Source organism: Mustelus asterias, chromosome X (genome assembly GCF_964213995.1).
Source record: "Mustelus asterias chromosome X, sMusAst1.hap1.1, whole genome shotgun sequence".
Classification (NCBI taxonomy): domain Eukaryota; kingdom Metazoa; phylum Chordata; class Chondrichthyes; order Carcharhiniformes; family Triakidae; genus Mustelus; species Mustelus asterias.
The window spans coordinates 11,337,704-11,359,660 of NC_135834.1; the positions used below are offsets into that span (position 1 = coordinate 11,337,704).

Sequence of the window (21,957 nt, forward strand, 5' to 3'; positions counted from 1 at the left end):
CTCACCACCCTGACTTGGAAATATACATGATGTGGAGATGCCGGTGTTGGACTGGGGTAAACACAGTAAGAAGTTTAACAACACCAGGTTAAAGTCCAACAGGTTTATTTGGTAGCAAAAGCCAATATACTGCCACTCCTTCACTGTGTTGTTTGGTCAAAATCCTGCAATTACCTTCCTAACAGCACTGTGGGTGCACCTACAACATATGGACTGCTTGGTCCAAGAAGGTGGCTCACCACCATCATCTCTAGTAATTAGGGATAGGCAGCTGGCCTAGCCAGTGGTGTCCTCATCCCATAAAGGAATTTTTTAAAAAGCTACAGATTAGTGCAGAATTACACAATTGAGAGAGAGTTTAAATCTGTCTGCTTCATCAGTATTCAGAATGTAGAGAGCAAATTGCATAGGTTTTGGATTTCCAGAATTAACTTGTCTCCTTCTCTTCACAGTGTGCACTCCCTTTGGCTTGTCCCGTATGTTCACTGTCACTGGCCAACTTCTTGTAAAACCCAGGGTAAGGAATCTTATTTTACAAACTCTCGTCATCTAAGGTAATGTTGCGTGACTCCAGCTTTTCCAATGGAATTATTTGGGAGCAGAAGTAGGCCATTCAGCCCATCGAGTCTGCTCCACAGTTAAATAAGACTATGACTGATGTAATAATCGTTAACTCCACTTTCTCGCCTTTTCCCATAACCCTTGATTCCCTTACTGATTAAAAATCTGTCTATTCACCTTGAATGTACTTAACGACCCAGCCTCTACAGCCCTCTGCAGTAAAATATTACACAGATCCACTTCCCTCAGAAGAACTTGCACGGCTTCATTACCCTTGGAGAAGAAGTTTCTCCTTGTCTCTCGTGCTGTGGATAAAGGGGAACCGGTGGATGTACTCTATTTAGATTTCCAGAAGGCATTTGATGAGATGTCACATCAAAGGTTATTGTGGAAAATAAAATGTCACTGTGTTGGGCATAACATGTTGGCATGGATTGAAGATTGGCTAGCTAATAGGAAACAGTCAGCACAAATGGGTCTTTTTCCGGTTGGCAAGATGTGACAGGTAGTGCGCCACGGGATCAGTGTTGAGGCCTTTTTACAATTGATAATGAGTTGGATGAAGGGACTGAAGGGTTGCTTAATTTGCTGATGACACAATGATAAATAGGAAACTAAATTGTGAAGAGGATGTGAGGAGGCCACAAAGGAACATGGGTTAAGTGAGGGTGGGCAGAAAATTGACTAATGGGGTATAAATGTGTGCAAATGTGAAATTGTCCATTTGGCAGCAGGAATAAGAAAGCTTCCCTTTAGGGATTGCAGAGATCTTGAGGTACAGAGGGATCTGGGTCTCTGAGTACATGAATCACAGAAGGCTAGTATACAGGTACAGCAAGTAATTAGGAAAGCGAATGGAAGGTTATTGTTTATTGAGGGGGAAATGGATTACAAAAGTATGGAGGTTAAGTTTCAGTTGTACAGAGCATTGGTGAGACCACATTTGGAGTATTATGTACAGTATTGGTTTCCTTGTTTATGGCAGTTGAGTAGAAGGTTTACTAAACTAATACCAGGAATCGGTGGGTTGCCTTATGAAGAAAGGTTGGACAGATTAGGTTTGTATCCACTAGACTTTAGAAAAGTAAGAGGTGACTTGATCAAAACCCCTCTTTTTTTTTAATATTCATTCATGGGACATGGGCATTGCTGGCTGGCCAGCATTTATTGACCTTGTACAACTGAGTGGCTTGCTAGGCCATTTTTTGAGGGCAGTTTAGTGTCATTGCTGTGTGTCTGGAGTCGCATGTAGGCCAGACCCAGGTAAGGACGACAGATTTCCTCCTTTAAAGTACGTTAGTGAACCAGATGGATTTTTTCCTGAGGGGTACTGACTGATGGGGTGGATGTGGAGAGGATGTTTCCCCCCCCTTGTCAGAGAATCTAGAACTAGGGGCCACTGTTTAAAAATAAAGGGTCATTCATTTAAGGCAGATGAGGAAAACTTTGGTGTGATTGCAAATACTGTGCTCACTATGGTGTATTGGAACTCCAAGGTGTTATCTAGGCTTTTTATTTTGAGGTGTGACGCTGCTGCCTGATATTGGATGGGCAGAAACTTTCTCCAATACAGTATTATCAATATTAACCATTGTTTATCATCCCTGCCACCAACTGTGTTCATTAACCACAGACTCCATTCCCTCCTCAGTGTTTGAGGCCGAATCACACGTTTGTAACTTCATCATTCTACTGGACTCTGAGCTGAACTTCTGACCCCTTAGCCTCTCCATTACCAAGAACCTCCACTTCTGATATCACCATTCTTTGCCACTGCCTCAGCCCATCAACTGCTGAAATCCTTATCCATTTTGTTACCACCAGACTGAACTATTCCCTTGCTTTGTTGACCAATTTTCCACTCCCCACAAACTTGTGCTCATCGAACTTGAACCCTAACCTGTACCAATTCTGCTCACCCATCACCCCTGTGCTAACTGACTGTGTTGGTTCCCTGTTCAGCAGCCCCTTAATTTTAAGATTCTCTTCCGCGATCAAATTCCTCCAGCCTCAACCCTTCAATCTCTGCGCTCAAATTCCTGCCTCTTGAGCACCCATGATATTAATCGTTCTGCCATTCAGCTGCATGGGCCCCAAGTTCTGCAATTCCCTGTCTATCTCCCTCCTTTTAGTGCCAAAATCTGCCTTTTGGATCTAACCTTTTTGGTCATCTGTCCTAATGTCTCCTCCTTTGGCTCAGGGTTTGATGACGCTCCTGTGAAGGGCCTTTGAGATATTTTGTCAATAGGGCTGTGTCAATGTATGTTATTGAAGGGTGATGGGATGCATCAATCTTACTCTACTTTTTGATTGTAGCTTTTGGAAGACCTGGATGAACAACTCAACTGCACACGATTTGAGGAGGCTGCCGTGCTACATAAGCTAAATGGTGTGTAAAAGTAATTCTTGTGGACAGAATGACCCCACGTCCAACCCCATCAATGACGATGGAATAAACCTAACTGAATTTGATACCCTTTTCATTTTCTGTCCAGCAATGTGAGATTAATGTTGTTCAAAAACCATAAAGCAAATTGTCAATACTTCAAATCAAGTCATATATTTGAGCTGTGCAACTTTGTGCCCAATGATAACTTTCTAAACTTCTTGATCAAGCTTTCAAGCAATTTACTGTGAAAGGAATTCAAAAGCAACATTGTTGCTAATGTATATTTTTTCTTATGCTGGCAGGCAAGATGTCATCCTGCTGGGTGTTTTTCAGTGTGGAGTCCCTCAAAAATCAGTTCCTGAGTATCCATGCCAGGAGGCTTAAATTGGGTATGAGCAGGAAATTTGAATTAACTGTTCATGCGCATATCATCTTTGGTGTATGTGTGTAAAGTGAGACACCTCTAACAGCGTATCTCTGCCCACAGAAATTAGGAGACGAGCATCACCTTGGCAAAGGAACCTGGGATACCCATTGGTAATGCTGTTGCTTCTGGCATTAACAGTAAGTGTTAAAATATTGGTTGGGTTTTGGTGAAGAGATTCCAGCCACTCACCTATCCAATTGTAATTAATACAAATTTTGATCTTTTTACTACTCCATGGCTGCTTGATATCTCAAATTAATTTGCTTAATATTCTAAAGACACCATCTTCATCCATGTTGAAATGAAACAAAAAACAAACCTGCAAATTAGACTTGGTTTTCATTACGATCCTCTTCTGATCAATGCGCACCTTGTCCAAGCATAGAATGCAGTGTACCTAATCACACCTTGTTCATGCAATTGTGCCGAATTGCTGATCACACGGAACATTTAACTACAAAGTGTTCTGTAAACTGTTTTTAATGCTGTGCCAACTAAATGCAGCCAACCTGCTGTCAAATGTCACCTGGAGACAGCGGCACACTTTGTAGTCTGACCTTTTAGTGTAAGAGGTATTCGAACTTTCTGCTTTGGATTGAATGACAATGCAAAGGTTTGCCAGTTGTCTATGTTTGTGCTGTTTATAGAAATCCTGAGTGTTTCTCTGTAAAACAAAACCTAATCCCATCAGGGATGAATGGTGTGTATTTTCCTTCTTGTAAAATCTTTAAAAGCATTTTTGCTGGAAACAATCCACCTAAAAGCCTTTTCAATTGCTGGGATGTGCATTTTTTAGCAACATAGCTTTCCAGTCACCAACAATTAACGATGTTGAGAAGAAAAATTGATGGGAAAGCTAGCTAGCTTGGGAGTCCAATTCCTAAATGGCAGTGTTGGGGAGAGTATAAATTGAAGTCGAGAGTAGTTAACCCAGGGTTTCATCAGAATTTGCTTTGAGAGCATTCTCAACTAGCTCGAGTTGCTCAATGGTGTATATGCCACTCCATTCAGTTTTACTCTGGGAGTGAGCATCATAACCATTAGAATTTGTGATGCAAAATAGCGAACATAGAACATAACAGTACAGCACAGAACAGGCCCTTCAGCCCACGATGTTGTGCCGAGCTTTATCTGAAACCAAGATCAAGCTATCCCACTCCCTATCATCCTGGTGTGCTCCATGTGCCTATCCAATAACCGCTTAAATGTTCCTAAAGTGTCTGACTCCACTATCACTGCAGGCAGTCCATTCCACACCCCAACCACTCTCTACGTAAAGAACCTACCTCTGATATCCTTCCTGTATCTCCCACCATGAGCCCTATAGTTATGCCCCCTTGTAATAGCTCCATCCACCCGAGGAAATAGTCTTTGAACGTTCGCTCTATCTATCCCCTTCATCATTTTATAAACCTCTATTAAATTGTACCATGGAAGCAAAAAGACCCAATGAGAAAGACTGAAAGAACCATTTGTAATATTCCTGGATTAATTGCTCTGAAGTGGCATTGAGTCACATTCATCACTCAGATCTTAAGGATTTACATACACTATAACCTTGGCATCACATACTGAACTATCTTCAGCAAAAGGGAATCTAACTGCCTCCCCATGACATTTAGTTGTATTAACATTGCTGAATCCCTCACTATTACTATTCTGGGGATTACCATTGACCAGAAACCGAACTGGACTAGCCATATCAAGACACTGGCTGCAAGAGCAGGTCAGAGGCTGAAACTCTGTGGCACGAACTCCCATCCTGACCCCCCAAAGCCTATCCACATTCTACGATACACAAGTCAGGAGTCTGATGAAATACTCTCCACTTGCCTGGATGAGTTTAGCTCCAGCAACACTTGAGAACCTTGACTCCATCCAGGACAAAGCAGCCCACTTGATTGGCACCCTATCCATAAACATTCATTCCCTCCACCACTGACTCTCAGTGGCAGCAATATGTACCATCTACAAAATGCACTACAGCAACTCACCAAGGCTCCTTTGACAACACCTTCCAAACCTGTGATCTATACTGCTTAGAAGGACAAGGGCATCAGCTGCATGGGGGCGCCACCACCTGCAGGTTCCCCTCCAAGCCCCACACCATCCTGACTTGGAACTATATCGCTGTTTCTGGGTCAAAATTCTGGAAATCCCTCCCTAAAACTGGGCATACTCACACCAGATGAACTGCAGTGGGTTCAAGAAGGCAGCTCACCACCACTTTGAGGGCAATTGGCAATGGGCTACAAATGCTGGACAGACCAGTGATGCCCACATCCCAGTAACAAATATACAAAAAAGTCAACTAAAAATGTTATTGCTTTGTTTCTGCAGGTTTATTAAGTAGTGATATGGGAGTTTATTTTTGTACATCTTTGAACTCTATGATGTTGAAATTCTTAGGTTTTAAGTGTTCAGCTGAGTCCCTCCTGTTCCTTGAGCTGCAAGCCTTAGATGTGTTTTTAGGAGTGACTCATCTGCATAACTCAAAATGATGTATTGCCCTTTTAGTTTTAAAACAAACTTGTTTTATGCAAGAGGTAATTGATTGTGCTTTTTATGGTTGAATCCAGAAAACTCAGCTTCACATGAAAGACCTAATTGAAAAGATGAACTGTTCGCTGACCTTTTGGCACAAACATGATTGGCTTCTGTTTGAGTCCTGATGCAATGTGAGCCAGGAATTGTACATTACTCAATCCATAAAATAAAACTTCAATATTTTAAAATTGGTGCACATGATCAAACCAAATGTTGTAGTTGTGATTTTCCTTGAATGTTGTATTTCCCAAGTGAGGGTGTCTTTGTTCGTGAACATTGCAAGACTTTAGCAGCTAGCATCGGCCCCAAGCCCTTGCAGCGGAGGTATATCATGAGCCAAATGTCCCAAAGGCATCCTGCTCTGCCTCAGCAATGTTCTGCAACTCCTGTTTGTGTGTGGCAAAGGCTTGTACGAGGGACTTGTGCTCACTAAGCTTTTGGTTGGGATTGTTCAAAACTTATTTTGTATTGTCCCATCAGTTTTAAGGGCCATAAAGACAATGGTCCTGAAACAATGTAGTTTAATCTCTGCTACTCTGGCACTGTGAGATGTCTTACTAACTGGGGAAGGTTGGTGTACACTTTTCTTCCCGGTTGATATATTTTGATTTGCTATAATTTCAGGGTATCTCAGTCCTGCTGGTGGGATTCCATCTTCTTGAATTACTTATTGATGAAACAGCCATGCCCAAAGGGATGCAGGTAAAGAACTTGAAACAAAGCGAAGCATATAATTTACTTCTGCTATTTGTGTTATGCTCATGGCTGACTGCCATCTAGACAGCCTGGTTGCACCAAGCATTACCACCCCTCCCACCCCAAACTCTGACTTTTAAAAGCTGCACATCCTTGAATTGGGAAAGTCAGCATGATTTTTTTTGTTATGCGAGGGTATTAAGGGTTACCGAGCCATGATCTACTTGAATGGAAGAGCAAGTTTAAGAGGCTGAATGACCTCCTGTTCCTGTGGCACACCTTGTGAAGTATAGTAGCTAAAATTTCCCAGGCCTGTTTCTGCAGTCTTTGTCTGGGTGCTGTCCTATAACTGGAATTACCACAGTCTGGAGGTTTTATAGTTTCCAAACATCATCAAGGGAAAGTCTCAAGTCTCCCTAGGTTGCATGTAATGGGATCTGTAACCATACTGACTACCTAATGTTCTGTTGCAGTGAGTGAAACCAAATCTTGAAGATAGAAGCCACGTCTCCATAGGTTGATGGTAGAAAACATGTGTAACCGAGCCTGGTACAGCTCTGTTTTCAATACTGCTCTTTAGTCACTTGCACAAGTAATGTTTGACTGCAAGCTTTCCAACAACTCTATATAAACTGACACGTTTTGCTGAATTATAAAGGCAAGATAAGCTCTTTGTTGTATGTGCAAGTGAGGAACAAAATGTGGCAACATTTGCAAAAATAACTTGTGTATATAGTTCCCCTAATGGCCTCTTGAGCTACTTGTATAACACGGTCCCTAAACAGTGTTCATTGTACATCATGTACTATCTTTAATAACCTGGAGGGGGAGCTCCTGCACCATGCCTGAATGAAGAACAGAAAATGCTGGAACATGTGTGAAATGAAATAGGTGGGGTTGACCCTTCACAACTCAAGGGTCTGAAGAAGAGCAATGTTGGCCTATCAGTTCTCTTTCTAGATGTTTCTGTTGTACCCCTGCAGCATTTACAGTTTATTATCCCCCTTTTCCATACATAGTATCTTTGTTTTGGAGAAAAATAGCAGCTGAGAGTTTACAGGTTAATCCTGTGGTGGTAAATTTCTGGATTTTATATCTTCCCCACCTTTTGCTGAACTACAACTGCTACAGGTGTTGACAGCTGTCTAGTGTATTGTCTAAAGGGTCTCCGGACAGAGGGTGTTGGACATTTTGACTCTGCAGTTTGACCCACGCACCGCGCACACTGGAACCCTAAAGCCAATTGTAGTTATGTGACTGCTTTTTCTATTCCAGGATCCTCTTCTAGGGAAAGACTCTCTTTCTATGTTTGGTTCACTTGGAGCAGCTGTGGAAGTCATTCTCATTTTGTATCCTTTCAGTGTTTATCTGTTCTGTAAAGGCAGATGGGGTGATCTCCCCTTTTGTGTTCACCAGGCTTTCCCCCTGTCTTTACCCCCCCCCCCCCCCCAAACATCATTGGCTCTTTGCTACCTGTAGGAGGCACAGGCCAAGTACCACAATGTGAACGAGGGGTGTGTTCCCAATTTTCTGCCTCAAGTTTTGTTTCATTTGTTAATAGGATGTGTGTATGGCTGACAAATCCAGCATCTTGTTGCTCATCCTGAATTGCTCAAAGGCTGTAGTGAACTGCCTACTTGAACCACTGCATTTATTACACGTTTCCAATTGTCCTCTTGAGTGGCTTGCTAGGTTGTCAGAAGTGCTGTTAGGCAGGGAGTTCCAGGATTTGGATCAACTGATATAGTTCCAAGTCAGGATGATGTGTGACTTGGAGGGGAACTTGCAGGCAGTGGTGTTACCATGCATCTGCTTTCCTAGAAGGCACGGGTTTGGAAGGGTATAAAATTGGCATGAAAACCCATTTGGTTCACCAATGTCCTTTTTAAGGAAGAAAATCTGCCATCCTGGCTCTCTGGCCTATGTGTGACTCCAGGCCCGCAGCAATGTGGTTGACTCTTAAATGGCCTAGCAAGCCACTCTGAGGGCAACTGGGGATGGGCAGTAAATTCTGGCCTTGCCAGTGATGCTGGTATCCTGAAGAACAAAAAAAGTCCTGTCAAAGGAGCTTTGGTGAGGTGTTGCAGTGCAACTTGTAGATGGTGTACATGCGAACACAGCATTGGTGGTGGAGGGAGTGAATTTTGATGGGGTGCTGATCAAGCAGGCTATTTTGTCTAGATGGGGTCATGCTGCTTGAGTGTTGTTGAAGCTGCATTCATCCAGGCAAGTGGAGAGTATGTAAGGACCTCTTGTTTCCTCCTTGCTTGTTTGGCACAAGGCTTGGTCAAGGAGTGCATAGCCCAGTGCTTCTATCCCAGTTACTGCTGTAATTTAGGAAATGTATAGACCATTTGTGCAAAGCAGACTCCCACAAACCATTTTGTGCTAATGATCAGAATCTGTTAGTTGAGGGATAAAGGTTGGCCATGACGTTGGGGAGAACTGACCTGCTTTTACTTGGATGGTGGTTGTAGGATCCTGGGGCCCACCAGAGGGGGCCCCAGGATCCTGCAACCAGTTCAACTTCTCAACTGTAAGATGGCTCAGTAGTTTCTGATGCTCTTGTCTGACATGTTTGCACCTTGACTTCAATGCAGTTACTTAATGGTGTCATCAGTTGTTGGGTTTTACAGTTCCCCATTTTTCATCAAACTTGCCCCCAGGAAGCAGGACACCACCATGACCAAGGTAGGATTGGAAGCCCGTCTGTTGAAAATAGTTTCCTGTTTGAGGATTATAATGGATAGACTTGTGCTGTATTATAACATGCCGCATTGTTCTGTTTGCTTTCTTGTATATACAAGTTTGGTTAACTGTATGACAGTACTTTGGGCAAGAGAAGACCAAATCTCCCACCTATTTTTCTGATTCTCAAATTGTATGTGAATGTTATGACTTTTAAATTTGTGAAGAACAGCCACATAGGCTGATTATAATTAGTCATCAACCAAGCTGTGCTGCCCAATGGCTCAACAACCATAGGCTTGTTTTGTGGATTTTTAAAATTCTTTAATGGGATGTGGGCATCACTGGTGAGGCCAGCATTTATTGTCCGAGCCTCATTGCCTTTGAGAAGGTGGTGTTGAGTTGCTGATGTGCATTTTGAAGATGATATACACTGCATCAGTGGTGAGGGGAGTGATCAAGCAGGGCTGTTTTGTCCTGGATGGTGTTGAGCTTGAGTGTTGTTGTAGCTGCACACATCCAGGCAAGTGGTATTTCATCTCACCTGATTTGTGCCTCAGATGGTGGCCAGGCTTTGGGGAGTTGGAAGGTGAGTTACTCACTGCAGAATTCTCAGCCTCTGACCTCTTGTAGGTACAGTATTTGTATGGCTGATCCAGTTCAGTTTGTTGTGCAATGATTAATATTGTCACCAGGTAGGCAGTTAAATGTGGTATGGTTACAAACATGAGAGGGGACAGGAAAAGACCATTGGCCCCATCCCTATGTACCGTCGCTTACATATACCATCCCAACAACACCCATTGGCCGTGTCACTGTCCCAGAAAAGGCGCATTTAAAAAATGAAGACAAAAATGTTTTTGTCAAAAGAAACTGCAACAATCCTCTCCAAATCCTGGAGATGATTAAACAATGACTTGTGATCCTGGCCTCCAGTAATTCTGCTACTTTTTTTATGTAGAGAAGTCAACCATTCACAGGAACTTGGCCAGTTCCCTTTTTGAATGCTTATTGTGAGCCTGTATTCACTTGATGTCAATTTATCCAAAGTTTAAGACTTTGCAAAAAGCATCTATGCTTTTTGTCACCAATGCTTGAGTTACTAGTCTTTCCTAACCAATTGAGTATAGGCAACCTATCCATGTGAATCTAGTCTAATCCTTTAATTACTTTAAGATAGGGGGTCTTGTTGCGCAGTGTTAGTGTCCCTACCTACCAGAAGCTCCAGGTTCAGTTTCCAGCTGGACTTGTTGGTCACAGGAGAATTCATAATGCAGTTCAACAAGCTAATAATCAGCTCAGAAGTCTTGCTACCACTTCCCACCACTTCCCACTATTTCCCAAAGGGAAAAAAGTGTATGAAGATACGCTTACATTTGTATAAAACTTACTTTAAGAATCCCCATTATATCTCCTTGAAGTCCATCTGTTTCAAAAGTAAAAAAACCCTGGTTCTCTTAACCTAGGCCCTCAGTTACCAGGACAGACTATCCATTTTGTAGCCCTCTTTTTCCGTGGCTGCAGCAGGGGACCAAAACTGGACACAATGGGTGGGATTTTATGGCCTTGCTCGTCCCGAAACAGTAAACTCCCCGAAGTCAACGGACCTTTCCGTGTTCTGCCCCTTGCCCGCTCCAATTCTTGTGTGGGTGGGGCGGTACAATTCTGGCCAATATTCCAGCTATGGGATTAAGGGTGTTTGAAGGATGCCTTTGTTCTGTGTAAAATATTTTACATTTGTTCCATCTAGATAATCGGGAACTGTGTGTCACTGCTTGTTCTGAGCTCAGCCCTGCCAGTATTCTCCCGGACACTCGGTAAGCAGTTGTATATTTCTCCAGTACCTGTAGTTACTGTTTTAAACCTTCCTGGTCTACTGAGTTTACACATCTCCGCTGGGGCAGTGTTAGATATTTTAATTGGCTTCAACCTGTTCAGACCTGGGAGGGGAATAAAATCCTTTAGGAAAAAATCAACCAGAGTTCTCAATTTGTTAATCTGTGTAACCTGCTGAATGTTTGTGTGCATGCGGGAAATATTGGGTGAAGACAAAATGGAAGGAGCTTGAATTTATATAGTGCTTTCTCATATTTTAATAACAGAGCTTCACTGATCATTCCATTGGGTCTTCTGTGACCACTTGAACACACAGGAAGGGCCTCGGTTTAATGTCTCATTCAAAGGATCTCTTATCTCTGACACAACACTCCCCTCAGTCCAGCACTTGAAGGTGTTTGCTCCTTCTGGTTAAATGGTTTACAAATGCTTGCTGTTGGAGGTCGCTCATAATGAATGGTGACTTTGTCGGGATGCTGGAGGCTTAGCTCAGTATGGTTGTGGAGTGGAGACAATGGAGGAAAAACTGAACTGGACAAATTATTGATTTAAATTAAGATCTTTGAAACATCCACTGTTATCTCTGCACTGCGCCTGTCTATCATTTCTGAATTTTGAATGTAACCAATAGCAATGAGTGAATCATCTCCCTGTTAACGAGACAATTTAAATGACCTTTTGCGACTGCTTTTCATATTGCCTTTGGTAACCAGAGAGCGTTAATATGATATCTGATAATGAGGAATAGTTGCCCCTTTGTATGAAGCAAGGAAAGCACTGGTTTTCTGTTTCCACAGAAAAACAGATTAAATTGTGGAATGTGATCTCCAAAATGCTAATTAGAGATCCCAGAAGCAAATGCAATAGAAACAAATTTGCTTTACACAAGTCATGACAAGCCTTTGGCCCTGATGGCATCCAGTAAGCTAGATCCAGTTGGGGTTTAAGTTTAAGACTGCCTGGAGGTGGCACCAAACTCCACTAAAGCCACTTGGCATTCAAAGCCCCATTTTCAGTTTGTAAAACCTGCTGGATTGTAAAATCTGTAAAGTTCAGTTTTTCCTACTGTGCTTAATTTTGGAGAACTTGTGTAATCTTGGTCTTTTTAAAATATAATCTATCTCCTCCTCCCCCCCCCCCCCCCCAAAGGCATTGGTTTCCTCACTGCCATATAGTTGCATGTGTTTTGGCTCTCTCTGCTAGATATTATGACTGACCAACTATTTGATTTAAGAAGGTGCAAATGCATGGCAAGAATATTCATCTGTTTCTTGTGTGCTCTTTAGAGGGTGCATGTTTATTGAAGATTTGAATGGACAAAAGTCAATTTTAAAACCATTTCATTTTTCCTACTGTGCTGCATCTTGTTAAATAATCTGAATAAAAGTTGTGCAACGTTTTCTGATTTAGTCTACAGATGTTAAATTGGACATTGGAATTGCTCACCTCTTTAAAATTATTTCTCCCCCCCCCCCCCCCCCCTCCCTTTTTTTAGGAATCACAAACTTTGACCTGTTGGGGAACTTTGGCAGTTTTAACTGGCTGGGAAATTTTTACATCATCTTTCTCTACAACATGCTTTTTGCTGGCCTTACTGCAATGTGTTTGGTTAAAAAGTTCACCAAGGCTATGCAAGCTGAACTTCTCCGTGCATTTGGTAAGTGCTGCCTGTACAGGTGCAATAACACCACAGGCATTCTGATTTGGTACATCTTGACGAGACCAAGGTGCATTCAAAAATGACTTGAACACCTTTTGAACTAGAATCATATTTGGAGTGTAATGGGATTTGTGATGTTCCACATAAATGGAGGTTTTTAATGTTTTAAAGTGTGTGAATAACTTGTAATTTGAGCTCCATTCAATAGTTGAGTACAGAATCTTAATTGAATGCTACAGCTGGGGCATCTTGTCTCACTAAAACTATACCTTTGAATCGGGTAGATATGTAGGTCAGCGATGCTGGGCTTCACCTAAGCATACCAGCTAATGTTTTATGGCTACATGTGAAACCAGTATAGAGAGCCAGTCCATTACACAACAAACGTCCTTTTGCTGATTAATGGTGCATCTTCTAGAATGAGGTTGGCTTGCAGGCTTCAAGCACAATTCTCTGACTTGTTTCTTTTGCAGAGCTGCTCCAAGATGTGTTTACCTCAGGGCTCCATGCCATTTGTGTTGCAGGGCAGATTCACCAGTTTCCACAGCATTAGGTAGCAACTAATTGTTCAATTCTTAATGGTGGCTTTTTCTGGCCCCTGTAAGTTCTTCACTGGCTGTAGGGATGCATGCAGAGCAGTGAGCACAGAACAGCTTTGTTACGAAGTACAGGTGGCCTCTGGCTGGCAATGTCATCAGGAGTTTTACTTGAGCCACTTATGGGTTTCAGACTCTTTGAAAGGCCCAGTGTTGCTTCGGGCCTGTTTACCTTGGATTGGTCTGAATTGTAATGTTTTTTTTCTTTAAAAAAATATTTCCTTTTGGCTCCTGCCACAAACTCAACCCCCACCCCCCCTTCAACCCATCCCCTTTCCTGACCATGGTTGAGCCAAGCTGTTTACAAATTGCCATCCTACTTGACGTAACCTCCTCTCGCACTACAACTCCAATTCCATGCCTCTGAATCTAGCCTTTTGTACATGTTGCCGCCTTGCTTGGCTCCAAGCTCTGGAATTCTCTCCCAAAACCCTTTCCACCTTCCTCTCCTTTTAAAGTTCTCCTTTTAAAGCCTACCTTTTTGACCAAGTTATTGCTAACCATTTCTAATATTTCTTTCCCTTACTTTTGCCTGACTTCCCCCTCTTCATCCCTGTGAAATAGCCTGCTGGCAAATGAAGAATGGCCACTTGGGTGAGTTACTCTGGCTGCAGGTACCACGGAACTGTTCCCCAGCAAGAGTTGGGACCTTGCTGCTCTCCTCGGGTTTTCTCCAAATGGGTCAATCTACACCCAACTTGCCAAAATCAATTAAAATAAGACTAGGCCAAATGACCACCTTCTGCTCCCATGTCTTATAGTATAAGTGTTTGAGGAGGAAGCAATGATGATGTGAATGAACACAAAATGGCGTTTTGTTTTATTCTCAACTGTCCCAAATTTACTGTTTTTGGGAGCCACTTTGATCCAAATTGGACACTTATTCTAAAAGTTAGTTTCCTTGCCGCTACAAATCATGCACAAGATACTATAGCGCCCCCTTTCTCCAAATATTTTGCTATTGGTTTGACACTGGTTCAGTCCGCAGTTGCTGATTCTGGAGCCACTCATAAACATCATTGCATAAAATTTGGCTGTCGTGAGGAGGGACAACTGAAGATTTTGATTACAGTAGGTTTGCTTGCGTAAGCCAACAAAGCCAAATACTCTTTTTGGATATTAGGCACAAAACGTGAAACCTTGTTGTAGTAATCTGGCATTCTGCATTTTGCATGAAACTGGTTCCAGGTTCACATGTTACTTTTTGACTCGAAATGCATCAAGAAGGGTTAAATTATGGTCTGGCCATGTTAGATCTGTGGTCAGTAACTAGTGACGTTTGTCCTGAAATACAATCCCAGTCTGGTTCCCCTGGGGAAATGTTGCTGTGAAAAGTTTTGTCTCCTGGGAACCATTTCTAATCTCTCATTGTCAACAATTTGAATGCAATAGCTGCCCAAGCACAAAGTCAGGGACGCAACTCATTCCAAAGGGTCAAGATAAGGAGGGATGAAGAGCCTCGCCCGCACCATATGATTAGGAATCTGTACCCACCTATTGAAGGGAGTGGATATTGGCACATTCGCAATCTTTCATAAAAGGCCATTTCTGGATTGAGGGGTTTTTATACTTCAAAAGCAAGCATGTCTAATTGTATGGTATTTATAAGTTTATCAAGATAATTCACAGATTGCTGAAACTGTTTAGTTACCTGCTATTGTTTGTGGTATTCCTAAATGAATGGGCAGACTTTCTTGAGATGCCAATTGCCACTTTGTTTTTGGTTTTGCTTCATTTAAGGTACTTTTGAAGCTTGCGTATGAAGTTATTATGCATCCTCAATAAAACATCCTGACTCTGACAAGCTGCATGTGTAATGTTAAAACATTTTAGTGCTTTTCAATGCTAATTGATGGGCCCTAGGTTGGGGAGGACTGGGAGCTTTGCAGTGAGGAGCTGTATGTCTGTTGTCCAGCATAATGTTTTCACCTGCAGGATATAAAGGCTGGGGTAATGGGCCTAAACTGGTTGATAAAGAAACATAGAAAGAACCATAGAAAAACTACAGCACAAAACAGGCCCTTCGGCCCCACAAGTTGTGCTGAACATATCCCTACCTTTTAGGCCTACCTATAACTCTCCATCCTATTAAGTCCCATGTACTCATCCAGGAGTCTCTTAAAAGACCCTATTGAGTTTGCGTCCACCGCCACTGACGGCAGCCAATTCCACTCGCCCACCACCCTGTGTGAAAAACTTCCTCCTAACATTTCTCCCGCACCTACCCCCAGCACCTTAAACCTGTGTCCTCTCGTAGCAGCCATTTCCACCCTGGGAAAAAGCCTCTGAGAGTCCACCCGATCTATGCCTCTCAACATCTTATATACCTCTATTAGGTCTCCTCTCATCCTACGCCTCTCCAAGGGGAAAAGACCAAGCTCCCTCAGCCTATCCTCATAAGGCATGCCAGTCAATCCAGGCAACATCCTTGTAAATCTCCTCTGCACCCTTTCAATCTTTTCAACATCCTTCCTGTAATGAGGTGACCAGAACTGAGCACAGTACTCCAAGTGGGGTCTGACGAGGGTCTTGTATAGCTGCATCATTATCCCCGGACTCGTAAACTCAATCCCTCGATTGATAAAGGCCAGCACACCATACGCCTTCTTAACCACCTCCTCCACCTGCGGGGCCGATTTTAGAGTCCTATGGACCCGGACCCCAAGGTCCTTCTGATCCGCGACAGTACTAAGAGTCTTTCCCTTTATATTGTACTCCTTCATCCCATTTGACCTGCCAAAATGGACCACTACGCATTTATCTGGGTTGAAGTCCATCTGCCACTTCTCCGCCCAGTCTTGCATCCTATCTATGTCCCTCTAACTTCTGACATCCCACCAGACTATCCACAACCCCACCAACCTTCGTGTCGTTGGCAAACTTACCAACCCATCCCTCCACTTCCTCATCCAGGTCATTTATGAAAATGACAAACAGCAAGGGTCCCAGAACAGATCCCTGGGGCACACCACTGGTGACCGACCTCCATTTAGAAAAAGACCCATCTATACCCACTCTCTGCCTCCTTTGGGCAAGCCAGTTCTGGATCCACAGGGCAGCAGCCCCTTGGATCCCATGCCCTCTCACTTTTTCGAGAAGCCTTGCATGGGGGACCTTATCGAATGCCTTGCTAAAATCCATATAAACCACATCTACCGCTTTCCCTTCGTCAATGTGTTTAGTCACATTTCGAAGAACTCCACCAGGCTCGTAAGGCACGATCTGCCTTTGACAAAGCCATGCTGAGTGTATTCCTGAGCATACTAAACCTCTCTAAATGCTCATAAATCTTGTCCCTCAGGATCTTCTCCATCAGCTTACCAACCACTGAGGTTAGACTCACCGGTCGGTAATTTCCTGGGCTATCCCTATTCCCCTTCTTGAAAATAGGAACCACATCCGCAATCCTCTGGCACCTCTCCCGCCTCCATCGACGACGCAAAGATCATCGCCAGAGGCTCTGCAATCTCTTCCCTCGCCTCCCACAGTAACCTGGGGTACATCCCATCCGGACCCGGCGACTTATCTATCTTGATGCCATTCAAAGATTCCAGCACAACCTCTTAAAGTCCACATACTCCATCTTTTCAGTCCACCGCAAGCCCGCAGTACATCCACCCAGGTCCTTTTCCTCTGTGAAAACCGAGGCAAAATACTCATTAGGCACCTCTGCCATTTCCACTGGTTCTGTACAGACTTTCCCGCCTTCACCTTTTATAGGCCCGATTCCTTCATGTCTCATCCTTTTACTCTTCACATATTTATAGAACGCCTTAGGGTTTTCCTTAATCCTACCTGCCAAGGCCTTCTCGTGACCCCTTCTGGCTCTCCTAATTTCCTTCTCAAGTCCCTTCCTACAAGCCATATACTCATCTAGATCCCTATCTTCGCCAAGCTCTCTGAACCTTTTGTACACTTTCCTTTTTTCTTCTCGACTAGGTCCTGCACAGCTTTCGTGCACCACGGTTCCTTTAACCTACCAACTCCTCCCTGTCTGCTCAGAACATTGTCCTATAGAACTCTAGACAGACATTCCTTGAAAAACTGCCACCTCTCTTCGGTACATTTCCCTGAGAATACCTCCTTCCAATTTACTCCTCTAATTTGCTGCCTTATGTCTTCATATTTCCCCTTACTCCATATAAACGCTTTCCTAGCTTGCCTGATCCTCTCGCTTTCCAATGCAAGCATAAAGGAGATAGAGCTATGATCGCTATTCCCAAGATGCTCTCCCACTGAGAGATCTGACACCTGTCCAGGTTCATTGGTCTCTCCTCTTGTTGGCTTGGCTCCACATGCTGTGTCAGGAAACCCTCCTGAACACACCTAACGAACTCCTCCCCATCCAATCCCCTTACCCTAGGGATATTCCAATCTATGTTTGGGAAATTAAAGTCTCCCATCACAACAACTCTACTATTATTGCAACTCTCCAGGATCTGTTTCCCTATCTGCTCCTCCACCTCCCTGTTACTATTGGGCGGCCTATAGAAAACTCCCAGCAAAGTGATCGACCCCTGATATCTGATGTCTGCGTTCAAATTAGTATTTGACTACAGGATAGTCACTGCTTCAAGAGTAATTAATTGGCTGTGACGTGTTTTGAGGATGGGAACAGCAGCATGTAAATAAATGCAAGTTATTTTAAATGTGTTGATGTGATCAGTGTTTGCCTTTGTCCTCCTTGATGATAGACACTCTGTTGCTTTGTTAGAAGATGCTGCTATCCTATTTTGTCGGTGTTCCTTTTTTTTGTGACTTGCCAAAATCGCCTAGCAAGTGGTATCTGGGCATAACTGCTTCTTTTGGACAGTAGTTGGTGGTGTTTTTCTTCACACCCATGGCCCACCCCCAACTCTGTCTATGATAGAAACACAGAAATAATTATGACACCGAGGAGGCCATTTAGTCCATTATCTGGTATGGACATATCCTAATGAAATGGAAAAGGAGTTTCAGATCAAAATTAAAATGCTTTTGTCTGTAAAGTATTTTTAAAATGTTAGGTTGCTTTGCAGACACTTGAGTCGCCCAATTGACAAATGTGCCTTTGATTTTTCACATTCAATTTTTTTTTGAATAATTTATTTGACCAAGGGCAACCTTTCAAAATAACTAAAGTCTCTGACCAGCTGGAATAAATCCAAAATATGGAAAGAACTTGAGCAGTATTGACTCAAATCCTGTGTTCTAAAATAATTAACTTCCATTTCTGGATGTGAAGATTATATTTAAAAAAAATTCAAACAGGCCTGAGAAGGCCTGGGTTCTCAGTGGGGCCTCCTTGATCACAATGAATTCTGACTGGAAAAAAAGTGCTAAGTTATTTATAATTAAATTTGATAAGATTACTTTACTTTAAAATAGACTGTAAACTCTTGTAATGCTGACTTATCGCTGAGCAAAGAGGTAGGTTATATGAGCTGATTGTTGGAATCTGATTTTTGCTTTTCCTGCTCATGCATGGATTGCAAATCTTGAGACCTGTTTGGTTTTTAAAATAACTTTTATCACCAGCCTCATTTTGAGGAATTGTGTAATGTCAGTTATCAGATATTCAGTGGTGAAACGTAGTCCTTGTTCTAAAAGTTAATATTGTGCAGCACTTGCCTGTAGGCTGGGGAGTTCATGGGTTGGAATCTGGATTTCCTTGCCCTGCAATGCACATGGATGATGAAACAAAAGCCAAGCATTTGCACAGAGAAGAGTGCACAAAATTATTTAGATTTTTCACACTTGCCTGCCTCTTCCCCCCCCCCCCCCCCACTCTTTCCCCCCCCCCCTCCCCACTCTCCTCCCCCCCCCCCCCCCCCCCTCCCCAACGCACAAATTGGGTGGCAGGGGCAGCTCGTCATTGCACACGGCAGGGTGGTCCCACTACTGTCTACAGTGTTTCTTGCGGCTCGCCCGCCCCATCATCAGGGTACCTGCTAAGGGTGGGTCACCTTCGGCAGGATCAGAAGATCCCGCCAGCAATAAGGGCCAAAAAATCTCACCCATAGACTTAAGGCCACGTGCAGGTGATAAATAGGTCAAGTCAGTAAGGATTAACTGTATCAGGAGGCATTGGTTCTTCGGCTGAGGCCATCAGTTTAAAGCTGTGGCTGGCAGATCCACTTTTCCCCTGGAATCACTGGTGTAGAATATCCAGTGACTTTTTAAGAGTCTGCTGCAGAGGTATTAGAAAATACATACTCAGAAAACCGGGTGCAGACTTGGATTAAACATTATGGAGAGAGAGGGAGACTCCTGTTTTCTGTTTTCTCTGCTTGGATCCTGATTCCAGCATCCAGACGACAACATATGATTTCTCCATGTTGGTTATATGTTCCAAAGAATATAAAGAACTAGCTCATGTCTTGCATAGCCTCCCTTTAGGCGTTGTTTCACAGCCAAGGTGATTTTTATTTTAAATGTCCCAGCCATTAATTTCCAAATGATCTATCCTGGAGCACTGAGCACCGTTTTGGTCCGCTTACTTGAGGAAGGACATAAATGCATTAGAGGTGGTTCAGAGCTCACGAGATTGATTCCAGGGATGAAGACTTGTCTTCTGAAGCGAGTTGAGCAGTTTAGGCCTACACTGGAGTTTAGAAGAATGAGAGGAGATCTAATTGAGGTGTATAAGATGCCAAAGGGGATTGACAGGGTAGAGGTAGAGTGGGATGTTTCCCCTTGTTGGACATTGAGGTAGAGACTTCCACAGATTCAGTGAAGTAATTTTTCCTCTATTCTGTTTCGCGTCTGCCTCCCCCTTATCCTGAAACTATGACTTCTCATTCCAGAATAGAAACAAAGAAGATATGAGCAGGAGGAGGCCATTTGGCCCTTCGAGCCTGCTCTGCCGTTCATTACGATCATGGCTGATCATTCAGTTGCGATCGTAATGAATGGCGGAGCAGGCTCTAAGGGCCAAATGGCTTTTCAGCATAGTTTTAGGATAAGGGGGAGGCAGACGTAAAACAGAATTGAGGAGGAATTACTTCACTCAAAGGGTGGTGAATCTGTAGAAATCTCTACCTCAGTGTAGTGGAACACTAAACAAATTTAAGGTGATAAATAAGTTAATTAGTGGAATGAAAGGTTTTGGGGAGCAGGCAGGAAGGTGAAGATGAGGCTGTGATCAGATCAGCCATGACCACGTTGAGTGGCGGAGCAGGCACGAGGGGCTGCATTCCCCACTCATGGCCAGAGTTCTTATCCTCCATCTTGATGAGCAAGGAATGAGCTGTTCACACCGCCAGGGATGCCATTGTCTCTGTTGGTCTCCATAGACTTTGAAACTCCATGGAATGTGACTTTGCAGGTGGCAGTTCCTTAAAAGTGGTTGTCCTTTTTTAAAATCATTTTATACAGCCAGCTGATGAAATGATTTAATATTCCATATAAGCACATCTTCACAACATTATTTTTTTTAAAAGCAATTAGGGTAATTACAGAACAAAATGGACATTCAGCTTTTTCTACAAAGGGTTTTTAACCCGTTTTTAGAAACTAAAATTTCTGCAACAAATTACTGTGATTCTTAACATTATTTATTTCTTTCAGGGTTGGACAGGTTGCCTCTTCCAGTCACCAGATCCAGCATCTCTGCCAAGATGTGTCCAGCAAACAGCAAGAGACTCGTGTAACATTGCTGGAAAGTTACGGCTGATGAAATTTAAATGGACCAGCCACACAAGGGACTGAATTCTATTAAATCTATACTGTGAATGCTGCTATCGGTTGGGTTTCTAAGTTCCAAGGCCCCTCATAACCCCAGGCCCATAGAACGGTAGTTCTTTTCAGCAAATCCTGACTCTTGGGCCTACCCAATCAAATATCTCTTTCCCACCGCAGAGAAACCCAAGCCTTGTTTACATCAGTCGGAGCTGGAATTACCATAGTGAGATGGACCTCATTATGCAAATGTACCATATTATGGGGTGGAATTAATCCAAAGAGGCACATATTTCAAGCCGTTAAATGTTTACACTACGTACTCCGTGCAATATAGGTTTTTCTAAATGTGGTTTTAGCATGTTTTATTTAAACATTTTTGCCCTTGGATGTTGCCCGTGTTTTTAAGTTTACTGTGACCAATTGGTGTTCTTTCTGTTTTTGTTTTAAACTGTTTTTTTAGTAGTGGTGTCAAAATGAAGCAACTCTGAAGGATTTCCATGTCTGGTGGTAACAGTGTGAATTAGGGCTGGGAAATTCAGAATAAAGCCGAGAGGCAAATTTCCATTTGCATATATACTTGTGTATGTATATACATATTTTCTGTAAAGTGACTGGGTTTTGAACATTACAGGATGCTGTTTAAGGGAAACGTCCTCCAGGATATTCCTCCCAAGGCCATGCTCCTTTCAGAACCATTTAATGAAAGCAGTGGAGAGTACCTGCTGACTGAGAAGCCAGGCTGTTAACCATGCAGAGAGTGAGATTTACTCATATATTTCAGGGACTTGGAGAACGTTTTTATGTAGTAAAAGTGGCGCTTTAATTGAGATTCAGGTAGGAGAAATGTGGTGGTTTTTCATGTACTACATGTTTCGAGGCAATATTTACTGGAATT

General features: G+C 42.9%; 1 protein-coding gene across 3 annotated transcripts in view; it reads left to right on the top strand.

Moving 5' to 3' along the window:
• Positions 1-21,635, top strand: part of lmbr1l (limb development membrane protein 1-like) — a 67,271-nt gene extending 45,636 nt beyond the window's left edge. For 2 of the 3 annotated variants that reach the window (XM_078201251.1, XM_078201253.1), the window contains 10 exons: positions 453-517; positions 2,878-2,950; positions 3,253-3,339; positions 3,438-3,514; positions 6,549-6,626; positions 7,896-7,969; positions 9,221-9,311; positions 11,059-11,125; positions 12,640-12,801; positions 20,949-21,158. In XM_078201251.1, coding sequence (XP_078057377.1) covers positions 453-517; positions 2,878-2,950; positions 3,253-3,339; positions 3,438-3,514; positions 6,549-6,626; positions 7,896-7,969; positions 9,221-9,311; positions 11,059-11,125; positions 12,640-12,801; positions 20,949-21,031 — 857 coding nt within the window. In that variant the 3' untranslated portion in view covers positions 21,032-21,158. Of the gene's footprint in view, positions 1-452; positions 518-2,877; positions 2,951-3,252; positions 3,340-3,437; positions 3,515-6,548; positions 6,627-7,895; positions 7,970-9,220; positions 9,312-11,058; positions 11,126-12,639; positions 12,802-20,948 lie in introns of all 3 variants that reach the window. The other variant, XM_078201252.1, reaches the window with a different exon arrangement.
• Positions 21,636-21,957: the final 322 nt, after the last annotated feature.